The 21,156-nt window shown below is 37.1% G+C and overlaps 1 protein-coding gene across 6 annotated transcripts in view; it reads left to right on the forward strand.

The window, feature by feature from the left end:
* Mp (collagen XV/XVIII-type protein multiplexin) overlaps window positions 1–21,156 on the forward strand; it is a 1,211,252-nt gene that overhangs the window by 1,075,178 nt on the left and 114,918 nt on the right. For all 6 annotated transcript variants that reach the window (XR_014129286.1, XM_081746990.1, XM_081746991.1 and 3 more), the window contains one exon: window positions 14,401–14,491. Coding sequence is in view for 5 of the 6 variants with exons in the window: in XM_081746990.1 (XP_081603116.1) it covers window positions 14,401–14,491 (91 nt within the window). In the remaining variant the exon portion in view is untranslated. The remainder of the gene's footprint in view (window positions 1–14,400; window positions 14,492–21,156) is intronic.

Below are 21,156 nucleotides of genomic sequence, written 5' to 3' on the forward strand. Positions count from 1 at the left end.
TTGAACTCCCCCTTAGGACACACTTTATCAAAGTTACCTATTAAATGACGGTTCATTACAATCGGTTCAGTCGGTTTCCCGTAATGCCATCACAAATATTATTACTTTCGTTTGTGTTTATAACATAGAAAGAATCATATATTTTATTGGCATTTAAAATTTAACGAAAAGGTTTCGTCATGAAATATCAGGTTTAAACTTTGTACAATATTAACCATTGTCAATCCACTGCTGGATAAAAAGATCTGCGACTCTTCTCCACAGCCAATTATCTTGGGTTGTGTAGTCTACAGGGGGGAGTGTGTCTGATTTTGTTAATGTCAATTTCTCTCATCCATATGTCTAAACAGTGATAATGCATTCATTGAAAATTTTATGCCTTAAACATATTGTCATTTTACATTTCAACATACTTTTTTCTCCAAAGTGCACTCTAACGTAAGTTATTACGACCTGTTAGTTTCGTCTTTGATGTTTTCTGGGTGTCTCCTCTTCCAGGTATTTACTTCTATACTTTCGTAATTTCAACTTCAGTTCTCAATTTTTATGCAAACTTGTTGAACATCGCTTTCTTTCTTCTTTTCCGATTTGGTGTCTAGAAGTTCAAAAATAATCAGAAATGTATATGTGGTGATTTTAAAATTAACGAATCCAATTTCCCAATGAAGATTAATTAAAACGTACACATGATTTTATTTATTTATTTATTTCAATTCCTTTGTTCAGATTGCTATATCGTAGTTTAGGAGAGTTGCGATAAAAATCATTTTCAAACTAGAATGATCGTATGGAATTAAGTATATCAAATATCCTGTTTAAATTGTTTTCTTTATCTCCCTCTTTCCTTTCTTTTTTCAAAATTACGTATTGCGTGATTTTGTCCCATTAGGAAGGTTCTTTAGTTCTACCCAACAGATAACACTTCTTCACATAATCCCCTAGCTTCTTTCATGTTTCCACTTCAGCGATGATAGTCATTTGTTTCAAGAACCGACAGAGATCACCAAAGGTCATCAGGATGCTATATGCAAGCCCTTCCAAGTATTTAATACTAAGAAACAGTGTTGCCAACTTACATATAGAGACACTGATACCTAGAGTATTACATCAATGCGGGAGAATATCAATAAGATATGTCATCTATTGTAATTGTTAAATTAAATTACATACCATATACTGTAAACTTTTTAAAAGTAAATTTACAACTAGTGAGAAAGAAATGTGATGCCATGATAACGTTGTCAAATTCTATTAAGCTTGAAACAAAAATACAGCTATTTTTACTGGCAGTTCACTTGGCACACATTTAGAAGCTTCCAGGTACTAAGGTCATCAGCTAATCCACTTGGCGCAAACTGAGACGGCTTTAGGCACTGGTCTTCAGCTAATTCATTTGGCGCAAACTGAGAACTTTCCAGATACCGCGGTCCTCAACTAATTCACTTGGCGCAAACTTAGAGGCATCCAGATATCAAGGTTCTCGGCTAATTCACTTGGCGCAAACTAGGAAGCATCCAGAACCACAGTCCTCAGCTATATTTCACTTGGTGCAAACTTAGAAGCTTCTAGGTAGCACGGTCCTCAAGCAATTCACTTGGCGCAAACTGGAAAGCTTCCAGACACCACAGTCCACAGCTAATTCATTTGGCTCAAACTTAGAAGCTTCTAGATATCAAGATTCTCGACTAATTCACTTGGCGCAAACTAGGAAGCTTCCAGAACCACAGTCCTCAGCTATTTCACTTGGTGCAAACTTAGAAGCTTCTAGGTAGCACGGTTCTCGGCTAATTCACTTGGCGAAACTGGAAAGCTTCTAGACACCACAGTCCACAGCTAATTCATTTGGCGCAAACTTAGAAGCTTCTAGATATCAAGGTTCTCGGCTAATTCACTTGGCGCAAACTAGGAAACTTCCAGAACCACAGTTCTCAGCTATTTCACTTGGTGCAAACTTAGAAGCTTCTAGGTAGCACGGTTCTCGGCTAATTCACTTGGCGCAAACTGGAAAGCTTCCAGACACCACAGTTTACAGCTAATTCATTCGGCGCAAACTTAAAAGCTTCTAGATCTCAAGGTTCTCGGCTAATTCACTTGGCGCAAACTAGGAAGTTTGCACGCACTCCTCAGCTAACCGTTTCGTCTCGAAGTGTAATTTTCTGTTTTAATACACTTTAACAGTTGTATTTCGCCCCTATTTTTCTGTCCAGCATGATACTGTAGCCAATCGATTTATCTTCTTTTATTTAACTAAAATTGTTTTTTACTCCCTTTTATTTCTAGTTCCTCATTAATTTTCCATTTGATCTATTTTCTCCCCATCTATATTTAGAAAGATCTTTTAAAATTATTTTTGCTTAGCTATTGATCGATTGAGTACTTTGAGATTACATATTTCGTCAGCAGCGAGGTTATATAGGACAAGAACTACAGTTAAAAGTGGGATTTGAACTACTGGAGCTCATGCGAAGCCTTCTCACAGGGAATCGAATTCAGGACCCCGTGCATCAAAGGCACGTGCTCAAACCGCTACACTAAGGAGGAGAGCTGTTTCGTGTAGTGTATATTTTTCTGCCTTATAAAGTACACTCTGCACATGAAAAATTTTATGAGTCTTTCCCTTGACTCTTTATTTAAAGACCAAGAAAATGCACTGTTTTTATTCTAAACGCTACTTTCGCCCTTCCTGACCATGCTTCTATTTCACATTCGCACTTTGTCTTCAGTAAAGTGCGATTAAATATTAAAGTAACCTAGCTAACGACCAGCACATGTAAAAATTCAAGTTTAATATCAACCATACATCTAAGTTATGTTGGATTTTTAGTTTAAATCTTTAGTTAAGTTTAAAGTAGTCCAACGATAAATGGAAGTGATTGATGATGAAAGAATCTTTAAATGTAGATAGTGAAAGGAAATTGGAGAACCCGGGGAAAAATTTATTTATCACAAAGTCATATGACTTAGGATCAAACCAGAGATCTTTTGCACCAGAAGAGAATGATCTTCACAAAGTTACTGTACTGTGCTCCAAATTCGCGGACGATATGTGTTATATCAAAGAAAACTATGTAATTGGACAAAAAAGATCAAAAAATAAAGAATGCACTATTTCTTTCAGGTATACGTTTTTTTTTTTTTTTTTTAATATCAGTATTTGATTATATTCAATTAATGGCTCGCAAGGTACTGCATATTAGTTTCCAGTATTAAGTTTTGAAGCCTAAAAGAAAGAAAACTACACATATATACTGTATATTAAATAATAACGAAATCTGGATAAATTACACAGATGCTTTAATTTCTAAATGACACATAAGTTGCCTACTCATGCCGTAATCATAATGTTCTACCAAACATTTTAAAACTTTTTAAAATATAATTTAGGCCACTTTTAGCTAATTGAAGCGAGCATAAAAGCTGTTTTTACCATTAATCTCAAGTCCATGCTAACTTTCGAAAAATGTACCCCATTTTAATGTTGAACTGAATATTGAAGGGATATTCATATTTATTTATTTATATATAAAATTTGGCCTTTTCTCCTAATTCCATGGACAGATATGTTTAGAAATAGTTTCACTGGATTCGGCATCATCAAATTACAATAAAAAAGAGCAATAAGAAATGAATCCAAGCACGGGCACTTTTAACATTAGCGTAGGCGGTACTTCGAAGATTCAACTTTGAAGTTATTTATCTCGTAATTCCATGTGCGGATGTTTGTAGGAAATTTTCCATTAGGTCCAGCATCATCAAATTAGTATAAAAAGCACAATTAAAAATGTTTTTAACTATGGGGACCTTTACTGTTGGTATAAACAGTAATTCAAAGAACCCAACCCAACTTGAACTTGAGGTGATTTTTTTTCGTGGCTGTATGAACGGATATGTTTGAAACTAGTTTCACTAAATTCAATGTCTCTGAAATTAATATAAATAGCACAATTACAAATGAGTCCAAACGTGGACACTTTTTACCGGTGGTATTAATGTTAGTTCCTTGCCATGTTCTCTTTAGGAGGTTGAAATAAACGTATCATTTGGAGTCGAAATCTGTCAAGAATCAGAGTTCGAAGTTCAAACATATAACTAATGTTGTAACAAAACAATTTCCCATAATGTGGTAGAGCCGGGTTTATTCCCGGTGAGAGCTCATGTTGTCCGGATTCCACATAAAGCTGTAGATTCACGTTTTATATAGCCTTAGTGCAAAGAGGGACCCAAACTTTACAACTTTAGTCAAAAGTATTCGATTTCAATTAAATATGGAAATATAACATATTTTCTTCAAAATGTAATAACTATCCCCATTGCTTCGGGTTGAAATTGTCGAGAATAAGGCGGTGAACTAATCCCCACGTTAAAATAAGTTCCACAAGGAATTTAGTACAAAAATCCTCAATTTTCACAAAATGTAGCATTAGTTTTGTTAAGACAACAATTACTCTTATTACCTAAGATTGAAATCACTCATAAATAAGGATGAAATTAACCTCTCATCTGAAAAAAATATATTGAACGATAACTGTCCTTAAAAAAAAAAAAAAAAAAAGTACTACTTCCATGAAATGAGAGTGAGCTCTTTATTGGAGCCTTTACAGGATTGAAATTGCTCACACCTGGAGGGATGTGTGATAAATAGCTATCTTTTGTCCATTTACTGTGAGCATAGTATAGTTTAATGTGTCTTTAATAAAGCAGTACATGTTTCTGTTATCAGTGTTGTTCTCTGTATGAGAAATTTTATATAAAGGGATAATGTCAAGTAAGTAGTTTTTGTCGAACTAGTATTTGTAAAGCGATAATCGCTATGGAAACACTAAGAAAGCGCAAATATAAATCATATCCCGAATATTATATCGCAATATTTCATCCCAAGGATTCGTACCCCTTCTCTAAAGTTAGAAAGACCAACATTGGCTAAGAAAATATGTGCCATTCTGCTGCAATATTGCGCCGCTCTATCAAAAAACTTATCGTAGTAGCTGAACAAGATCCTGAAATCTCCTGCGCGGTTCCGTAATCCAGTTTTCTGGCGTGCGAGGTATGGTGAGAGAAGAACACGCCTTTGGGAAGTTATCTTGCATTATAATCTTACACCCGTCTGTGACACACAAAGAATCTCCAAACTCGTGAGTCTAGCTGTTGGGCTTAGTCGACCTCGAGCTCCAAATTGAGCACGAACCCTCAGTCCAGAGTGTGAGTCCGACTGAGCGCGAGCGCCGATGAGATTATTGAACACGAACACAAGCGAATGAGAGCCCAATTGAGGGTAGCGACCTCGAACTCTTAACAAACTTCAGTCCAGCGAGGTAAATGGGCACGAGTTCAAGCTAGCGCTAACCTCAATACGGTTAATGAGTGCAAGCACAAGCGGGTGAGAGCCTAGTTGAAGGTAGTGAGCCCGAGTCCTTAAAGAAGGCTAGTCCAGCGAGGTAAATTAGTACGAGATCAAGCTAGCGCGAGACACAATAAGTTTAGTAAGTGCGAGCACAAGCAAATGAGAGCCAATTTGAGGGTAGTGAGTTCGAGTTTTTAACGAACGCTAGTCCGATTAGGAAACAGGAGCGAAATCAAGTTATCTCTAGCCTCAATAAGGTTAATACAGTGCATGCATAAGCGAATGAGAGCCCAATTGAGGATAGTGAGCCCGACTGCTTAGAGAATGCCAGTCCAATGAGGTAAATTCGTGCAAGATCAAGTTAGCGCAAGCCCCAGTGAGGTTAGTGAATGCGATTACAAGCGAATGAGAGCCAATTTAAGAGTAGTGAGCCCGAGCTCTTAAGGAGCGCCAGTCCAATTAGGTAAATGGGAGCAGATGAAGCTGATGCGAGTTTCAATAAGGTTAGTGTGTGAGCACAAGCGAATGAAACTCCAATTGAAGACAATGAGCCCAAGTCCTTGCACAACGCCATTCCGACTAGGTAAATTGACGCAAGATACTTACAAGCAATAGAAAACATACAATTTAAATTTCTAAAAATGCTTACGTACAAGAAAACAGCTTTCTATCCCACACAGATTCCCTACGTGGACTTAGTAAGGAGTTTGAATTTCCTAACGTTGACGAATCGACGAAAGATGTTTGATTTACTATTTTTATATAAAGTATTAAATAATAAAATTGACTCTCCAGAGCTACTCACGAAAATATATCTGAGCGTTCCAACAGGCAGAACAAGACCAGGGGATACTGGTATATTTTTCTGTGAAAGGGTACGAACAAATATTCTCAGTAAATCTCCGCTGTGGAGAATGTGACTCCTACAATGAATTAAGTCATAAAACTGATGTATTAGATATATTCAGTATATTAGAATATGTATTTAGAAACAGGGTTATTACCGAGTACCTGACACTCGAAGTAAATTGATTAATTGTACGAGTAAATGTATACATGTCTATGTATGTATTATATGATACTATAATTAGGCATTAAGCCTATTGTGTTGTTTTCTAAATAATTAAATAAATAAAAGATCAAGTACCGCGAGCCTCATTGAGAATGGGAAGCCTGAGCTCGAGTGAATGTGAGTCTTTGCTAGCGTGAGCCTTCTTGAGATTAGTGAGCGTAAGTCCCATTGAGGATAGTAACCCTGAGGCATGCAAGCTCGAGTGAGCTCCGATTGCAAAATGGTAGTTAGTTTAAATTTTGGTTCACATAGGTAAGAAACAATTGAGTTGAAAACATTGACATCAAGTAATGTAGTGGATCTTCAAAATATTTTCCTGCTTTTGACCTTCAGCTCTTGAATACTTAATCAGACAGGTGTGAAGAATAATGGTGATGTAGATGGTCATCTCTGTCATGGTGTGACGTTAGCTGTCAACGTTACGTTACTTTTCTTTCGTCTGCAACCGTATCATTTAACGGATTGCTTCTTAGAAGCTTAGTCTTACCTCGCTTATTAAATTATATTAATTGTTGCTTGGATGTTTAATACCATTTAATCTGCAAGATGCAAAATGGGCTGGCAACATTGATTTGGCAGCTTGCAGTCTCTCTTTTCCTAATCTTTTTCTTTTACCCTTGGTACTTATATCTTCTAATCTCATTTTGAAATGCTTCTAATTCTGGAACTTGTGTGTTAGTATATGAATGTGAAAGTTGATCGCTAATTCGCAATGATCAGACCCCAAGAGCTTTTTGTGAACAGGTTTGAGGGGGAAAAAATATAAAACACAAAATTATGACTAGAGAGAATTACAGAATGTATAACATCACAACTATCTATGAAAAACACAATTTCTACAATTTAACAGAAAAAAATTCCCAAAAGATTAGACGTATTCAATTGATAGAGAATTTCATGCACAGTTTTCGAGAAAATTGAGAAAGGCTAATTTGTAAACCCAAAAACAGATGTGTTACGAGAATCACGCCACCTATTAAGGGAATGCGAATACCGGAGTATATAATTATCATGGTCTTCATTATGACACTAGAAAACGACAGTATATAATATGGTTAGTGAAATATAGTCAAAAATTGTTGTTAATTCCTAAAGTTAAACTTTTGTTTAACTAAAAGAAATGCCCAAAATGTCAGTCATAGATGAACAAAATAATATGCTTAAGGTAAATTAATTTGGCATACTTTTCGACAAAATCGAAGAAACTAATTGTTACGGCACTACAATGTATGTTGTTCTTTTCCAATAATAGACAGCTTTAGTTCTGCTGGAAAATATTATTTTATTTACTTATTTACGCAGATACTATTTACATGCACAGCTTGAATGAAAAATACATAGCGTAGAACATTCATTTCCAACTGGATGCTCTGCGACGTCAAAGTGTTTTACTCCTATTCTCGGTTACCACACAGAGAAAACACGGAGCAGACAGGAAATTTCAGGTTCAAAAGGAAGTGGCGATAACTAGCGCAATGAGCTAGATAAAGTTCAAGACAAGAAAGAAAAGGAAAGAAAAAAGAATTTTACCCGTTTTAAGGTGACTAAAATATCTTTTCAGAGTTGTTTTAGACTGACCCGATGCGTTTTGCCATTATGGCGCCCCACGCAATTAAAAAGTCAGTTCAATAACGGAAATAAAATCAATATATTTTTCTGAAATATTTATACTACTTTTCTGGGATAATACACAAAGTAATCTTTGTTGATAGTAACTTTTCAACGAAGGTATAAGGTTGACTAACCTGAATTTACCAGCTCTATGGCCTGGTCACCACGACTGTAATCAAGCATCAAACTATAACACCGCTTTATTATCCTTCGAAGTTATTATTGTCCGTCTTAAACTGGATTTCATATGTGGTAGATGGATTCATGGATTGAATAAACACAAGAAGGTGAAATGTTTTCAGTACAGCCCCCTCTGTGACCAATTGGTATGGCACACTCCTAATATTGCCCTTTACATAGTACCAATTCACCCTTGTTTGCTGACAATTCATTTCAAAACTATAAATCCACCCTAAACCATATCCTGCATCCTCACATTATAAAGAGGTGGGTGGAAGTTAAATGAAAACATAATTAATATTTCATCCAGTTTCCTTAGAAATCAGCAGATATGAGTTTGTAGAGTGTCTTCTCAGCTGATAATAAATGGTTAACTTCTTTGTCAAATAACACGCTCTTCAGCTGTAATTAATTCTGTGCACGTTCTTTATATTTAATGGTATAGACCTACATGTAGTGTCTCCACCCTTCTTTAAGTAATATATTGAAATTTACATGTAAACACGCAAGCAGAAAATAACAAAATAATGATGACAGAAATACAAGATGATAAAGAAGGGAGTGTCATATAATTATACTATACAAAATAGTGTTTTATATTAGTTACTTCTGGTTAATTTTATACTTCTGATGCACACATTATATTTTCACTAAGACTGTAAATTCTATTGAACATGTTAGGCTTTGTAGACCAAATTTTATTCAATTTTTGAACTTTTTGTCTTTGTACTAAAACAGAGGCGGCTCGTGAGGGAAGTCAATGGCAAAAATTAGTTTTTTTTCACACGAAACTAAAAGAATAAAACTTTCCTATTGTACTAATTAGTACATTAGATGGCCTTTATTCCTTTAGTTTGAAGCGATAAAACTTTTATTTTTACCAGTGTGATTCCCCTCGCGAGCTGCCTCTGATGATGTAAATTTTTAGCTACATATCTTTCTCATATTAGGTATACTCAATGAATATACATATTATTGTAGCCAGAGATTGAAGTCTTATCTCACTGGAGCTCAGAGATACCATACCATACTAATTTCAGGAAGGTTCACACTTACTTAGGCAAGCACTCCTACTATCTCGGGCTCGCTATTTTCAATAACGATCCAGTCTCATACAGGGTATATGCGAATTGTTTTCTGATGGTAAACAGGATCCGCAACGAAAGTACACAGTGGCAAATTTTAAGTGTGCTGTAGCAGGGATCTCGTGACTTTACTATCATTTAACAAGAGTCACAAATTATCCATTTACTGTTTCGCAACTAACAGGTTAATTATTCAAGTAGCCTGAAACAGACAGACTTTAAGACGAGACAGTCAGCAGCAGCGGAAGTAAAACCGTGAATGAAAGTAGTTAGAGGCGGCTGAAGGCAAAATTCATTACGACTTTCCACCAACTACTCGGGGAATCAACAAAGCCTGCAATTATTTTCCATATAGTCTAGGCTCACCAACCCTCGCTGCATTCCAACTTCGGCTCTTTTCAGGGCCAGGAGTAATAGATGTTGTGATATGCTTATGCTGACAGGGGGCGTCGACTGGGTAGTTAACGGACACTGACCGACCAGTGATCGTGGTGGCTGCCCACCGGAGGGAGGCGCTAAACTAATGTGGAATGTGCTAAACTGATGGATATTGTGGTCTCCAAATATTTTATGTCTAACTATTACCGGAGTCCCAGGGGAATGTTAGTCCATAATCATTTGCACACGTACGATTTGGGCCATAGCTCTCCCCCCCAGTTTGAGGGAAGTGCGTCCCTGTTGAGGGATAGAAGAAAATGAAGGTGTACAGTCTGCTGCTTAAACGACAAGGCTTGCTTGAATAATTAACCAACATGCATATGTATGGTGTAGCTCTTACTAACAAAAACTTACCTGCCAACCCTGACCGCTCTTAGTAGTGAACAATTTAAACTACCAACACTAGGTCTAACACGCACTGAGTGCTTGATAATTCCTATTCCCGTCCTGTAATGGACCCAATTCATGACCAACCTGAACTATCAGCAGTAGGGCATCTGGTTTTCTGCCCTTCGTTATTCGGCCTTCAGCTGGGCATAGCAGTTTTACTAGATGTTAGAATCTAGACGTGGAAAGTCTTCCTCAGCTTCCTGAGTTTTATCCATCTATACCCTTCCAAACTTAACACTATTAGTTGTCGTTTCTTCGTATTTTTGTTCCAATCAAAGTATCAATCTTGGCACTGATAAGGCTTTGATCCTGTACGCAATGCATTTTCAATTAAGGTTGAGATGATGTAATATCTTCCAAAAATTCACACAAAATAGATGGTTTGGTGAAAATGTCTTGAGCTTCTTTAAGTCTAGGAAGTCGTTATCTCACTGTTGAAAGGATTTTCTGTAGTTGAAGATCTCGAAATATATTAAGAAGTTCTTTCAAAGTGGCACGAGTACTTGGCGCACAATCGTCAGTAACGAATTCAGTTTTCTCTTCTGGGGTATGAGAACCAGTCTTCTTTGCATACGTTTCTTGAGTGGTTGATGATTTTTGAATGGTGGAAGATGAATCAGAAGTTAATGGAGGAAAGTCTTGAGATTTAGGTATCTGCTGTTGAGAGGTTCTGCGCGACAAGATTTGTGAGTAACAGGACAGCGTTTGTAGTTTGCAGGATGACCCCCGCCACAGTTTGGACATTTTACAGCGTCATCTTGAATCTTGCGGGTGTACTCGTAAGTGAGGTGATTGGCGGCACACTTAGCACATCGGGGTGTAGTGTAACAGGAAGTCTGGGTGTGGCCTAAGCGCTGATAGTGATAATACTGAATATAGGGTGGTGCTTTATAAGGTTCTACCTTGATGCGATAGAATTCTGAGTACTGAAGGTCATAAATTGATTTGACCTCTTGAGTCTTCTTTAGGGCCACTAAGAACAGACGTAGCGACAGACCCACTCTGTCTTTCATTTGCTGCACTGATATCATTGGATATTTTCGATTGATTAGATCAGTCTTTATGTTTTCTAAAGAAGCATCAATCGGCAATTGCCGAATGACCACTTTAATTACTGGTTCTTTCTTCACCATTTCTATGGCGTACTGCAACTTAAATTCTTTTGCAAAAGTTAATTAGGGCTGAATAATCAGCTTGAGAGTAGCATTTAAACTTAATCCTATTAGTAGAGGATAGGTAGTTTCTGAACTGATTGAGATGTCCATCGGGTCTTCTGATTTATGGGAAGCATCGTCATCCTCGGCGATGCTTGTAAAATAGTTAGATGGTATAGGAACCTGTATCGATGGTTCAGGCTTGATAGTACGTTTAGCCAACTTAAAAGTACGGTCTGCAGAAGGTGGCAGAGAATCAGGCTTAACTCTTGCTCACAAGAGTTAAGTTCTGATGGATTCAGTACAGGAGTACTAGATACAAGCGGTGAAGCCTTCGAGGGGCTGTCAGGAGATCCATACTTTAAGAGATGATGCATGTCAGAGTGTGGTCCCGAGCATACCGAATATTGGTCTTGAAAGTTAGTATACATATTTATATTAAATAACTTGGGATTCGCAGGAATCACTATTTCATGACTAATACGTTCACCAGTAACGGTGTTAGTAAACCAGATAATTTCTTTACGATCAGACGTAGCCATTACGAGAGCGCGATTGATACGTGTCCACACACTTACAACTCAGCTCTTATTATTGCATTCGTTAATGCTTGTACTCATTAACTTAATTGGTACTCGCGTTTCCTTACACTAACGCTCTGGCTTGTTATCCACTTGTATGACACGTGCTCACACAGGCTTCTCATCATTTTTGCGTAATGTCCATGTTTCTGCATCATGCATATACTCCACACGAAGCATTTTATGAGTTTTTTTTCTCAACTCTTTACTCAAGGTCTCACAAAATAGACTTGTCTTCTTCCTAAAGACTTCTTTCGCCATTCCTATCCTTGCTTTTATTTCATGTTCGCATTTTATATTATTATTAATAATAGCATTCAAGTATCAAACACTGTCACCTGAAAAGTGGTAGAAATTAACCATTTCCTATTTCGCTATAAAGCAAAAACGGAAATAGGTACTCGTACAGAAATACGGTTTCCTGCAATCGTTCTAAAGAGTATATTATATCTCTATCCTGAAGTTTCTACTATAATCGGAAGTGGTAGAAATTCACTTTAACTTCCGGTTTCAATAGTGATTTGCATAGAGCAAAAATGATAACAGATCGTGAGAAGCGGTTTCTTGAAAACGATTTAACGTTCTAAGAATAGGTATCATCTTTTCTTTTGACTCTTTGTTCAAATTGAAAGTGGCAGAAATTAATTAGTATTAATATTGATCACCTTGGAATAAAAACCGGAATAGATTGTGAGAAGTATTTTTTTTTTTGTAATCAATTGAGCGTCCCGTATTTCATCTTCGTTCGAATTCCTCTACTGAAACCGGAAATGGCACAAATTATCCACTTCCGGTTTTACCGTTGATCTTTATAGAGTGAAAACTGTAACATATAGAGAGAAATGGTTTTCTCCAATCGATTAAGCATTCCAAGAGTACTCTAATTTCTCTATTAAAAGCAGAGATGGCAGAAAATCAACAACTTCCTGTTTTAACGTTGATCACTATGGAATCGAAACCGAAATAGCGTTAAGCAGTTTTATGGATTCTAAGAATAGGGTTTTATGAGTTCTATCGATTTAGCGCTCTAAGAATAGGTACTATTTTCTCTCGTAACCCTTTATTGAAACCGGAAGTTGTAGGAATAATGATGTTATAAAGTAAAAACAGTGTCAGATAGTGAGAAGTGGCTCTCAGCAATGAATTAACTGTCTTAAGAATATACTCCAACTTCACACTAATCTATTAAAACCGGAAGTGGTATAAATCTACTACTATTTCCGGAATCAATATAAATTGAGAAAATATTAGGCCATACAAATCAAACTCCTTCACGTGGGTACATGTGACACTGGTACTGGTTAATAATGAGTTTTGAGTTGTGTCTAAGATATCGCGTTTTTGATAATCGAGAATTTCCCTGGATAGATATTTGAGTGCAAATATCGTTACCCAATAATAATAATAATAATAATAATAATAATAATAATAATAATAATAATAATAATAATAATAATAATAATAATAATAATAATAATAATAATAATAATGTAGTTTAGTGGAGGATCTATAATGTTAAACATCTGAACACAAGAAGTATCTAAATGTATATTAATCTTTAAAAGCAAACACTTAACTAGACTTGAAAAAGAAATTAGTAAAATCGCAACATAAAAATTTGAATCCATCTCAAAGAAAAGAGAAAAATAATTGTCCATCTATGAGTGGCGTCTGGGAAGGCAATGGTATGTCACTATTTCTACCTTTCGAGTAAACTGGCAAAAGAAAGTTCAACATTCCCGTGCCTGCCATCTCCAGCTACATTTCCGAATTTAAATTACCTTCATACTGTTCTGTGGTCCGATCCCAACCCATTCCACCTAATAACTTTATTTCACCGGAAATGGCGCTTACGATTATCCTTCCCCGAGCCGCTCATATCAATAAGTTAATATGAGGTGGCCCTACTCTACACCAGCGGTGGATGGGAGGGTGGCTCAGTGGCAGAATCCTTAGCTCTTGTGCGTGAGATTCTTGGTTCGATCCCCGACCCAGTAAGTTTCTGGTGGACAGCATCGTGACCATAGATTTTCTCAGGTACTCCCGTTTCATTCCACATTCTTATTCTACCAGTTTTTTTTATCATCATTCCCTTGTTTTAATCATCTCTCTCCCTTAGACTAAAGGGCATAATCATGGAACATTACACTGAAAGAAAGATTTTCTCTACTAGCGGTGCCTGTCCTTCCTAAGTTATTGGGCGCAGTTTCCCCCTATATTTACTGTTCTTTGCACTCCCACCTCCTGAAACAAGAAAAATAGTATCGGAGAACGTAGCTGATTGTGACAAAGCTACGATAACTTGCTTTGTAAACTAAATTTTACTCAATTTCGATTTTTGTGTGTGTGTGTGTGTCATAAATATAGTTGTTGTGTTTTAGTTAACAAAGCTTCGGACGCAATATTTTACTACAGTCATTGTAGAAAGCCACGATACTACAAGTAAAAATATTTTTAAAAGAGTGAATTATCTTAATTACCTAATATCTATGTATTTTATACTATTCTTTTTTCTGCATTTTAATTTACGTTTCTATCTATGATTTAGATCGACTCAGGCGACGAGGAAGGAAGTGGAAGTGGCGGCGACCGACCAGTATCTCCACCAATAATTCCGCCTCCTCCCCCGGGACCAGGTGGTAAGTACATTATCATGTGTATCAGGTAGTTCATTATCATACACACAAAATGTGTTAGGTGATTAATATCCTTCTGCGGTGGTGATTTGATTAGCCATTCCTATGATTACTTTAACTGCTTGGGAGCTATCTCTCATCTTGAGTTCTGTGTTTCGGATATAAATCTTCTTGTCTTGTTAGCATATATTTAAGGTGATGGGTAAAACCAGTTACTTATGGACCCAAGTGCCACTAGTAACAGGTGGAATGAAATCTCAGCTCATTTGTATATACTCGTATGTTGAAGGCTTCCGAAATTGCTTATAAGGATACTTAATAGAAGTTTCAAGCCATGGGCACAATCCAATACCTTATTTATATACCATGTTCTGTTATTAAACGGAGGACAGTATTTACGGATTCTACACGATCACAGAAATAATGTGCTTGTAACGAAGAATCAATGGAACTACGTTGAGAAATGTTTTCATAATTATATGTGTGGTAATGGAATTTCTAAATGAATACAGTTATTGTTCTACTCATATACGATATATGTTATATAATAGTTTCATAATTCCTTCCCCTCCTTCCCGCCCTCTCACATGACAAGTTTATCTCTTCGATGTGGAAATCAAAGATGCTATATTTATGGATCTTTAAGAAAATGTTTTCACGGTTTTCTCTCTTTAAAATCAAAAATACTAAACATTTCTTCTCGTATTAAGAAAGACAAAACAGGCAACAGTAGCAACTAACTCTGTGACCTATGAAGCCCGCAGTTAAAATGCCGCGTTCACAAAAGTTTTCCATTGACTTCTGTCCTTAGCCAACTAGATCTAGTTTCTACTTTGTATTCCTATTTCTGCAAGATCCATATTGCAAATCCTATGATAATATTGTCTTCCCACCTTCGCCTAGGTCTTCCTAATGGTCGTTTTCCGACTGGTCTTCCAGTTGAGATTTTGAAAGCGTTCCTACTTTCTTCCATTCTGGCTACATGATCTGTCCAACTGAGCCTCCTAGACTTGATGACTTTAATAATGTTTGGTAAACGGTATAAATTATGTAGTTCCTTGTTATGAAGCTTCTGCCATGCCCCATTCCCGTTCCTCTTGGATCCGAATATTCGTCTCATGATCTTGTTCTCAAATACTTTCAGTCTATGTTCTTATTAATAGCAACTGCATCTTCAAGTGTGATAAGTAGAAATATACGAAAATAAATGCGTATTTAAAATTATATTCTATTACTTTTTATTGGGACAAGGGTATATAGCCCTTGGGATATAGCCTAGGCGTAGAGTGTGTTAAACCGGTCCTGATTGAGTGCATAATAATCCGACTATATTAATGGGCAGAATTTGTAAATAAATATAATAAGATCGCATCAAACGTGTATGTATAGTATATTTCAAAACATGAAGTCCTCGTTAGATGCAATCTTCTGAAGGAAATTCTCTTCCTCTTGGAAATATAACTGTAAGATGTTAGTAATCTTGAACTAAGGGTCATTATTTAAATTTTCGCACTTCATTCAATGTTAAGGAAATGCCGGCAGGTGAGTTTAACGAATGCCCCCTGAAAAAGGGGACTTTGTTTTGAAATATACTAAAAATGTATTAAACAATCGTGTGGTCATTTTGAAGTGGCTTTTTACACACCTTTTGTTTCTTCTTTCTAAATTACGTACTTCTAAAAACATTAACGAATATTAAAATTTGCATCGTAATTTCTTACTACAGTGAAACCTCTACTAACGGACACCTCTATAAAGCGGACACCTCCCATAACGGACATATTTTGTAATCCCCAAACACTATAATAGGAAAAAACATATTGGCAAACCTCTCTAAAGCAGACACTCTCTAGTACGGACACGGACAGTCTTTCTTGTCTTTTATAGGTATTATTTACTTCGTATTACGGACACTTTCTCTAGAAACAAGTTGGAAAATGCAGTAAAAATACACCTTTAGTAATTCATACGTATGCCACCAACGAAGAACCTGTGGGTGTGACAACATTTTGCCTCCTCAACTGTCTGTTCAGCAACCCAGAGAAAGGGTATCTGTTTCACAACACCCTTATATCCTTTGCTTGCTTTCCACTCCCACCCAACTTGCTCCAGAAACAAAAGTGATTGACAGTTGCCCACTCTTTGGAATGACACATCATTCTACTGTCCCGCTGGAATCTCAACCAAACAGAAGACAAGTTTGGTATTTTTGACCACGTGTATGCATATTGTCCTTTAAAAAAGTTATTCATGGACTACAATTAATTTAGAAATTAAAGCAACATATCGAAAACGTAGTAAGTAGCGATAAGTGTAAAGTGCAGAGAACTATAACATCTTATTCCCATGTTGTGCCTCGAATTGCATGGAGCAAAATAATGCAGACATACTAACATTTTGGTAATGATGTCATGGTATAAACACATGATTCATGCAAAAATATTTTTTTTCTAATTGCATATTACCCTGTTTATTAATTTACGTAAGTAAATATTGAAACCTCTCTAAGGCGGACACCTCTCTATAGCGGACAATTTTTGATTCCCCACGGCTGTCCGCTTTATAGAGATTTCACTGTACTTACAATATCCTATAGTCCAAACCAGGGGTTTCACAGTCATGAAGTGCGGCCTTCTGGACTTCGTATGAAAAATACTAAATTACCTAGGTATACACGGAATATAAAGTATAAGAGAAAATTAGTTCTAAAGTTGTATACATCAAATAATGTAGTGTTATATAATATACTTTTACAATCTTTAGTGAAAAGTTACAGCTGCATAAATCTCATTAATCGTAATTATAATTTTTAATTCCATTATGTATGTTGGTTATAGTGTTTCTTAATTGGTCGTATAAAACATCTGATTATTATTTTGTATGATTTACTTAGTAAATTGTAAAATTTAATCAAAATAAAATGTGGCAGGTCGGATTGCTGGTACTAGTTTGCAGACCCCTGGCATAAGCAACAGGCTACGCTATGATATGGTTCGTGAATAATACATTGTAAGAAGTGATTTTATAAAATATTTAAAATATTATAAAGTTTTTTTTAACGCTTATATGTACAAGGTACCCAAAAAAGTTCTTACCGTTCTAGAGCAGTGATGAACAAAGAGTAATACAGCGAACGGTACGTACCTTTAAGTTTCGAAACAATCTCCGTCAGTATCCATCACCTTTTGCCAACGTTTCTGCAGCTGCACAATCGACGCCGAGGATGCAAAGAAGTCCGTAATTGCGTTCCGCGGGTCTCCCTCATTTGCAAAGAATCTCCCACCGAGGTGGTTGTCGAGGGAATGAAACAGGTTTTAATCTATTGGCGCAAGGTCCGGTGAATATGGTGCATGGCACAGTGTCTCCCAGCCAAGTTGCTGAAGGGTCTCCCGGGTCCTCTTTGTCACATGTGGCTTGACATTGTCGTGCAGGAACAGCACAACCTTGTGATCCACCAATGCCGGCTCCTTCTGCCACAGTGTACGGTGCACCCTTTACAACTGCTGAGAGTAGAGGTCAGTAGTGATTGTCTGACCAGGTGGAAGGAGCTCGTAATGGACCACTTCCCGACAATTTCACCATACAGAGAGCATCACTTTCCGTGGGTGCAGTGGTGGTCTTGAAGTGTGAGGAACAGGGTCACGTAGCAAAAACTAATGTTGGGTACTCTTGGGGGTGTCGTAGAGGATCCACTCTTCGTCACCAATAAGCAAGCGATCAAAGATGGGCGTGTTCAGCAAGTACAAACTGGGTGTCACTCGTTTCTTCTTGTGGCTGCCAATAATGTGTGGCGTACCCACTCACTTAACGTGTATGATTTCCCTATGCCTTACAGATGCAATCTACTATTTCAGCAGAAAAATGGAACCTTTCTGCAAGTTCGTTACACGTTAGACCACTGTCCTCCTCGATGGCTGTTTTCAGGGTCTCGTTATCCAACACATGTGGTCGTCCACTGCGAGGTTAATCCGAAAAGTACACATCTCTTGAACGGAATATCTGGAACCAATGCCTAGCGGTGCGTTCGTGCACGGCATTCTCCCAAAATGCCTGGCATATGCGGCGACTTGATGCAACAGCTGACAGGCTAACTTTCAATTCATACAACAAACACACGCGAACATGCTACTTCGACCTTCGATACCTTAATTTCTCTTCGGCACTGGACGAGCTATAGCTGCTGTGTGTGTGCAACGTGCTTGTATTGCTTGCACACACCCTGCGTTATTTCGTTTCCTCCCTATAAGTGCATGATTAATGGAACTACAAAAAATGGGCAAGAACTTTTCTGGTTATCTTATAATTAAGTGAGTTTACAATAACTAGAAAGTTATCAAAAGATGAACATGTGTTCGTACTTCAAAAATGGTGGTTACATGATCACAACCATCAAGATGTAATAAAATTATTTGTACTTTCATCTCTACAAACAAATCATAAGTTGAATAGAAGGTTTGAGTAGATTGTGTCTGTTGCGGATCTTCTCAGTCCAGTTTGACCTAAATGTGTTACTACAGAAGAAAATCTTATGAAGTAACACAATGTTTTCTTTTTTCTTTTTTCTTTTCTTTTTCTTTTTTCCTTTTTTTTGCATTAAAAGTGAAGGACACTGGACACTTGATTAAGGCAATTTAACATAGTAATCTAAGTTAATGTTATGGTAAAAATTGTAATAGTTTCATAGTCTCTGTAGTGTTGATAAATTCTCCAATATTATTAGCGTTTAACGGGAAAAAGCTGTCCAAAGATGATACATATACCAAACAATAGATGCCACTAAGCTCAACAAAATAATATGGTGAGCATAAATTCTCATGCGTAGTTTTTGACAATCGAGCAGGGCTGGATTAACCCATCTGGAGGTCCGGGGCTACAAAATATATGTGGCCCCTGTTGACTTCACCTAATACATTTCTGTGAAAGTACAGTAGGAAAGGTAAGGGAATATGTTTCATATTTTATTTTTTGATGATGATTGTATCGTCATGATTCTTTCTAAATAGCTAGTTGAGATTTTGATCAGAGTGGAGGCCCATGTACACCTAGAGCCCCGGGACTGTACCCCCCTAAACCTCCCTTAATCCGGCCCTGCAATCGAGCAAAACTTATTAAAAAAATGATACTACATGAAAACCACGCAACCTATAAAGATGTAACTGATACTGGAGCTTTAATGCACTAAGGGGCCACAGTGCCTCAGTGGTAGAGCATTCACCTCTGCTGCATGGGGTCCTGGGCTCGATCCCAGTTCACGCCAAGTGAACTTTGTGGTGGACAAACACCGTGTGCGTGGGTTTATTCGGGGTTCTCCTCTTTCCTCCCACTTTCCTCATTCCACAATTTCACTCATTTCTCATCATCACCGTCTCCTTTAGCCTAGCCGGCATAACCGTGGGGCGTAAAACTTAAAAGATTTATTTCTTTCATTTATTTTTTAATGCACTAGATTAAGATGTTAAGAGACTAGTAGGATGCCAGTAAACAATATGGTTAATTAGATATAGTTCAAAATTGCGATTAACTTTTAAACTTTATGTGCCTTATACAGAGTCATTCTGACACGTGATTAGTGCCATACTAAAGAGTTTGACTAACTTATGTTTCCTGCAGTGATCATACGTCAAAACGATTCTGCATAAGGCGGTATTTATTTATTTATTTATTGTTTAACTATTATATTGTCGAAAGATAAGACATATAACCTTATCAATCGACAAACCACATGGAGCTGAAGAAAATGACATGTTTGGGATAAATTCTTATGTGTAGTTTTCGAGAAAACCGAGAAAAGGCTATTTTTGTCACATACCATGCGTTACTCGTGATAATTGATAAGTTTTAATTCTGCTCGAAACGATATTGTATTTATTTACTGTATATGAGAAACGTGCACTGTAGCTTGTGTATATGGTTGTTTGATTATTATCAGTGACCCACATACCTGTACTCATAACCAGTAGGCTATTGATCACGACACAAAAATTTATCGTCTCGTCTCGATTCCAGAATCGAAAACGAGAAGAGATAGACATTTCTAAATTCAATTCGAGACGAGTACATGACAATTCTCCTCTTATTTACAATACGAGGGCCGCGGTGGCTAAATGGCTAAGTGGTAGAGCGTTCACAACATGGGGTCCTTGGTTCGATCTCAGCTCGCGCCAAGTAAGCTTTATGGTGTCAAACATGTGCGTGGCAGGGCTCCCGACTTTTCAAACCTGCTCACCCGTACATTCAAAGCTTGAGTGCCATGCGGGAAAATGTCATGCTAGGAATAGCTACCGTGGCGCCACGTAACTCAACACCGGAAAATAAAACTGCTGGTTGCATGGGGGCTAAACAGTTACTATTGGGTTTATACAAAGTTACCATTCTGTTTGCATCTTACTTTGTGATTCTGATCATCGTAGGATAGGCAAATAAGACTATTTTTTTTATTTAATTATTTTGCTAAATGATACCAATAATGATCGAATTGTTGCTTTTAACCAATAAAACAAAATCAGTGTACAAAATTATTAGTTTACCTGTACGTTTCGAATAGCAGCCCGTACACCCTTATCTGAGTTGTTGAAACTCGTCCAGTTCGCAGCTCTGGTGCTTGTGTTTTTTTCGGGGTTCTCCCGTTCCTCTCGCTTCCTTCATTCCAGCATTTCATTCATTTCTCA

This window comes from Thermobia domestica, chromosome 18 (assembly GCF_964235325.1).
Source record: "Thermobia domestica chromosome 18, izTheDome1.hap1.1, whole genome shotgun sequence".
Lineage (NCBI taxonomy): Eukaryota > Metazoa > Arthropoda > Insecta > Zygentoma > Lepismatidae > Thermobia > Thermobia domestica.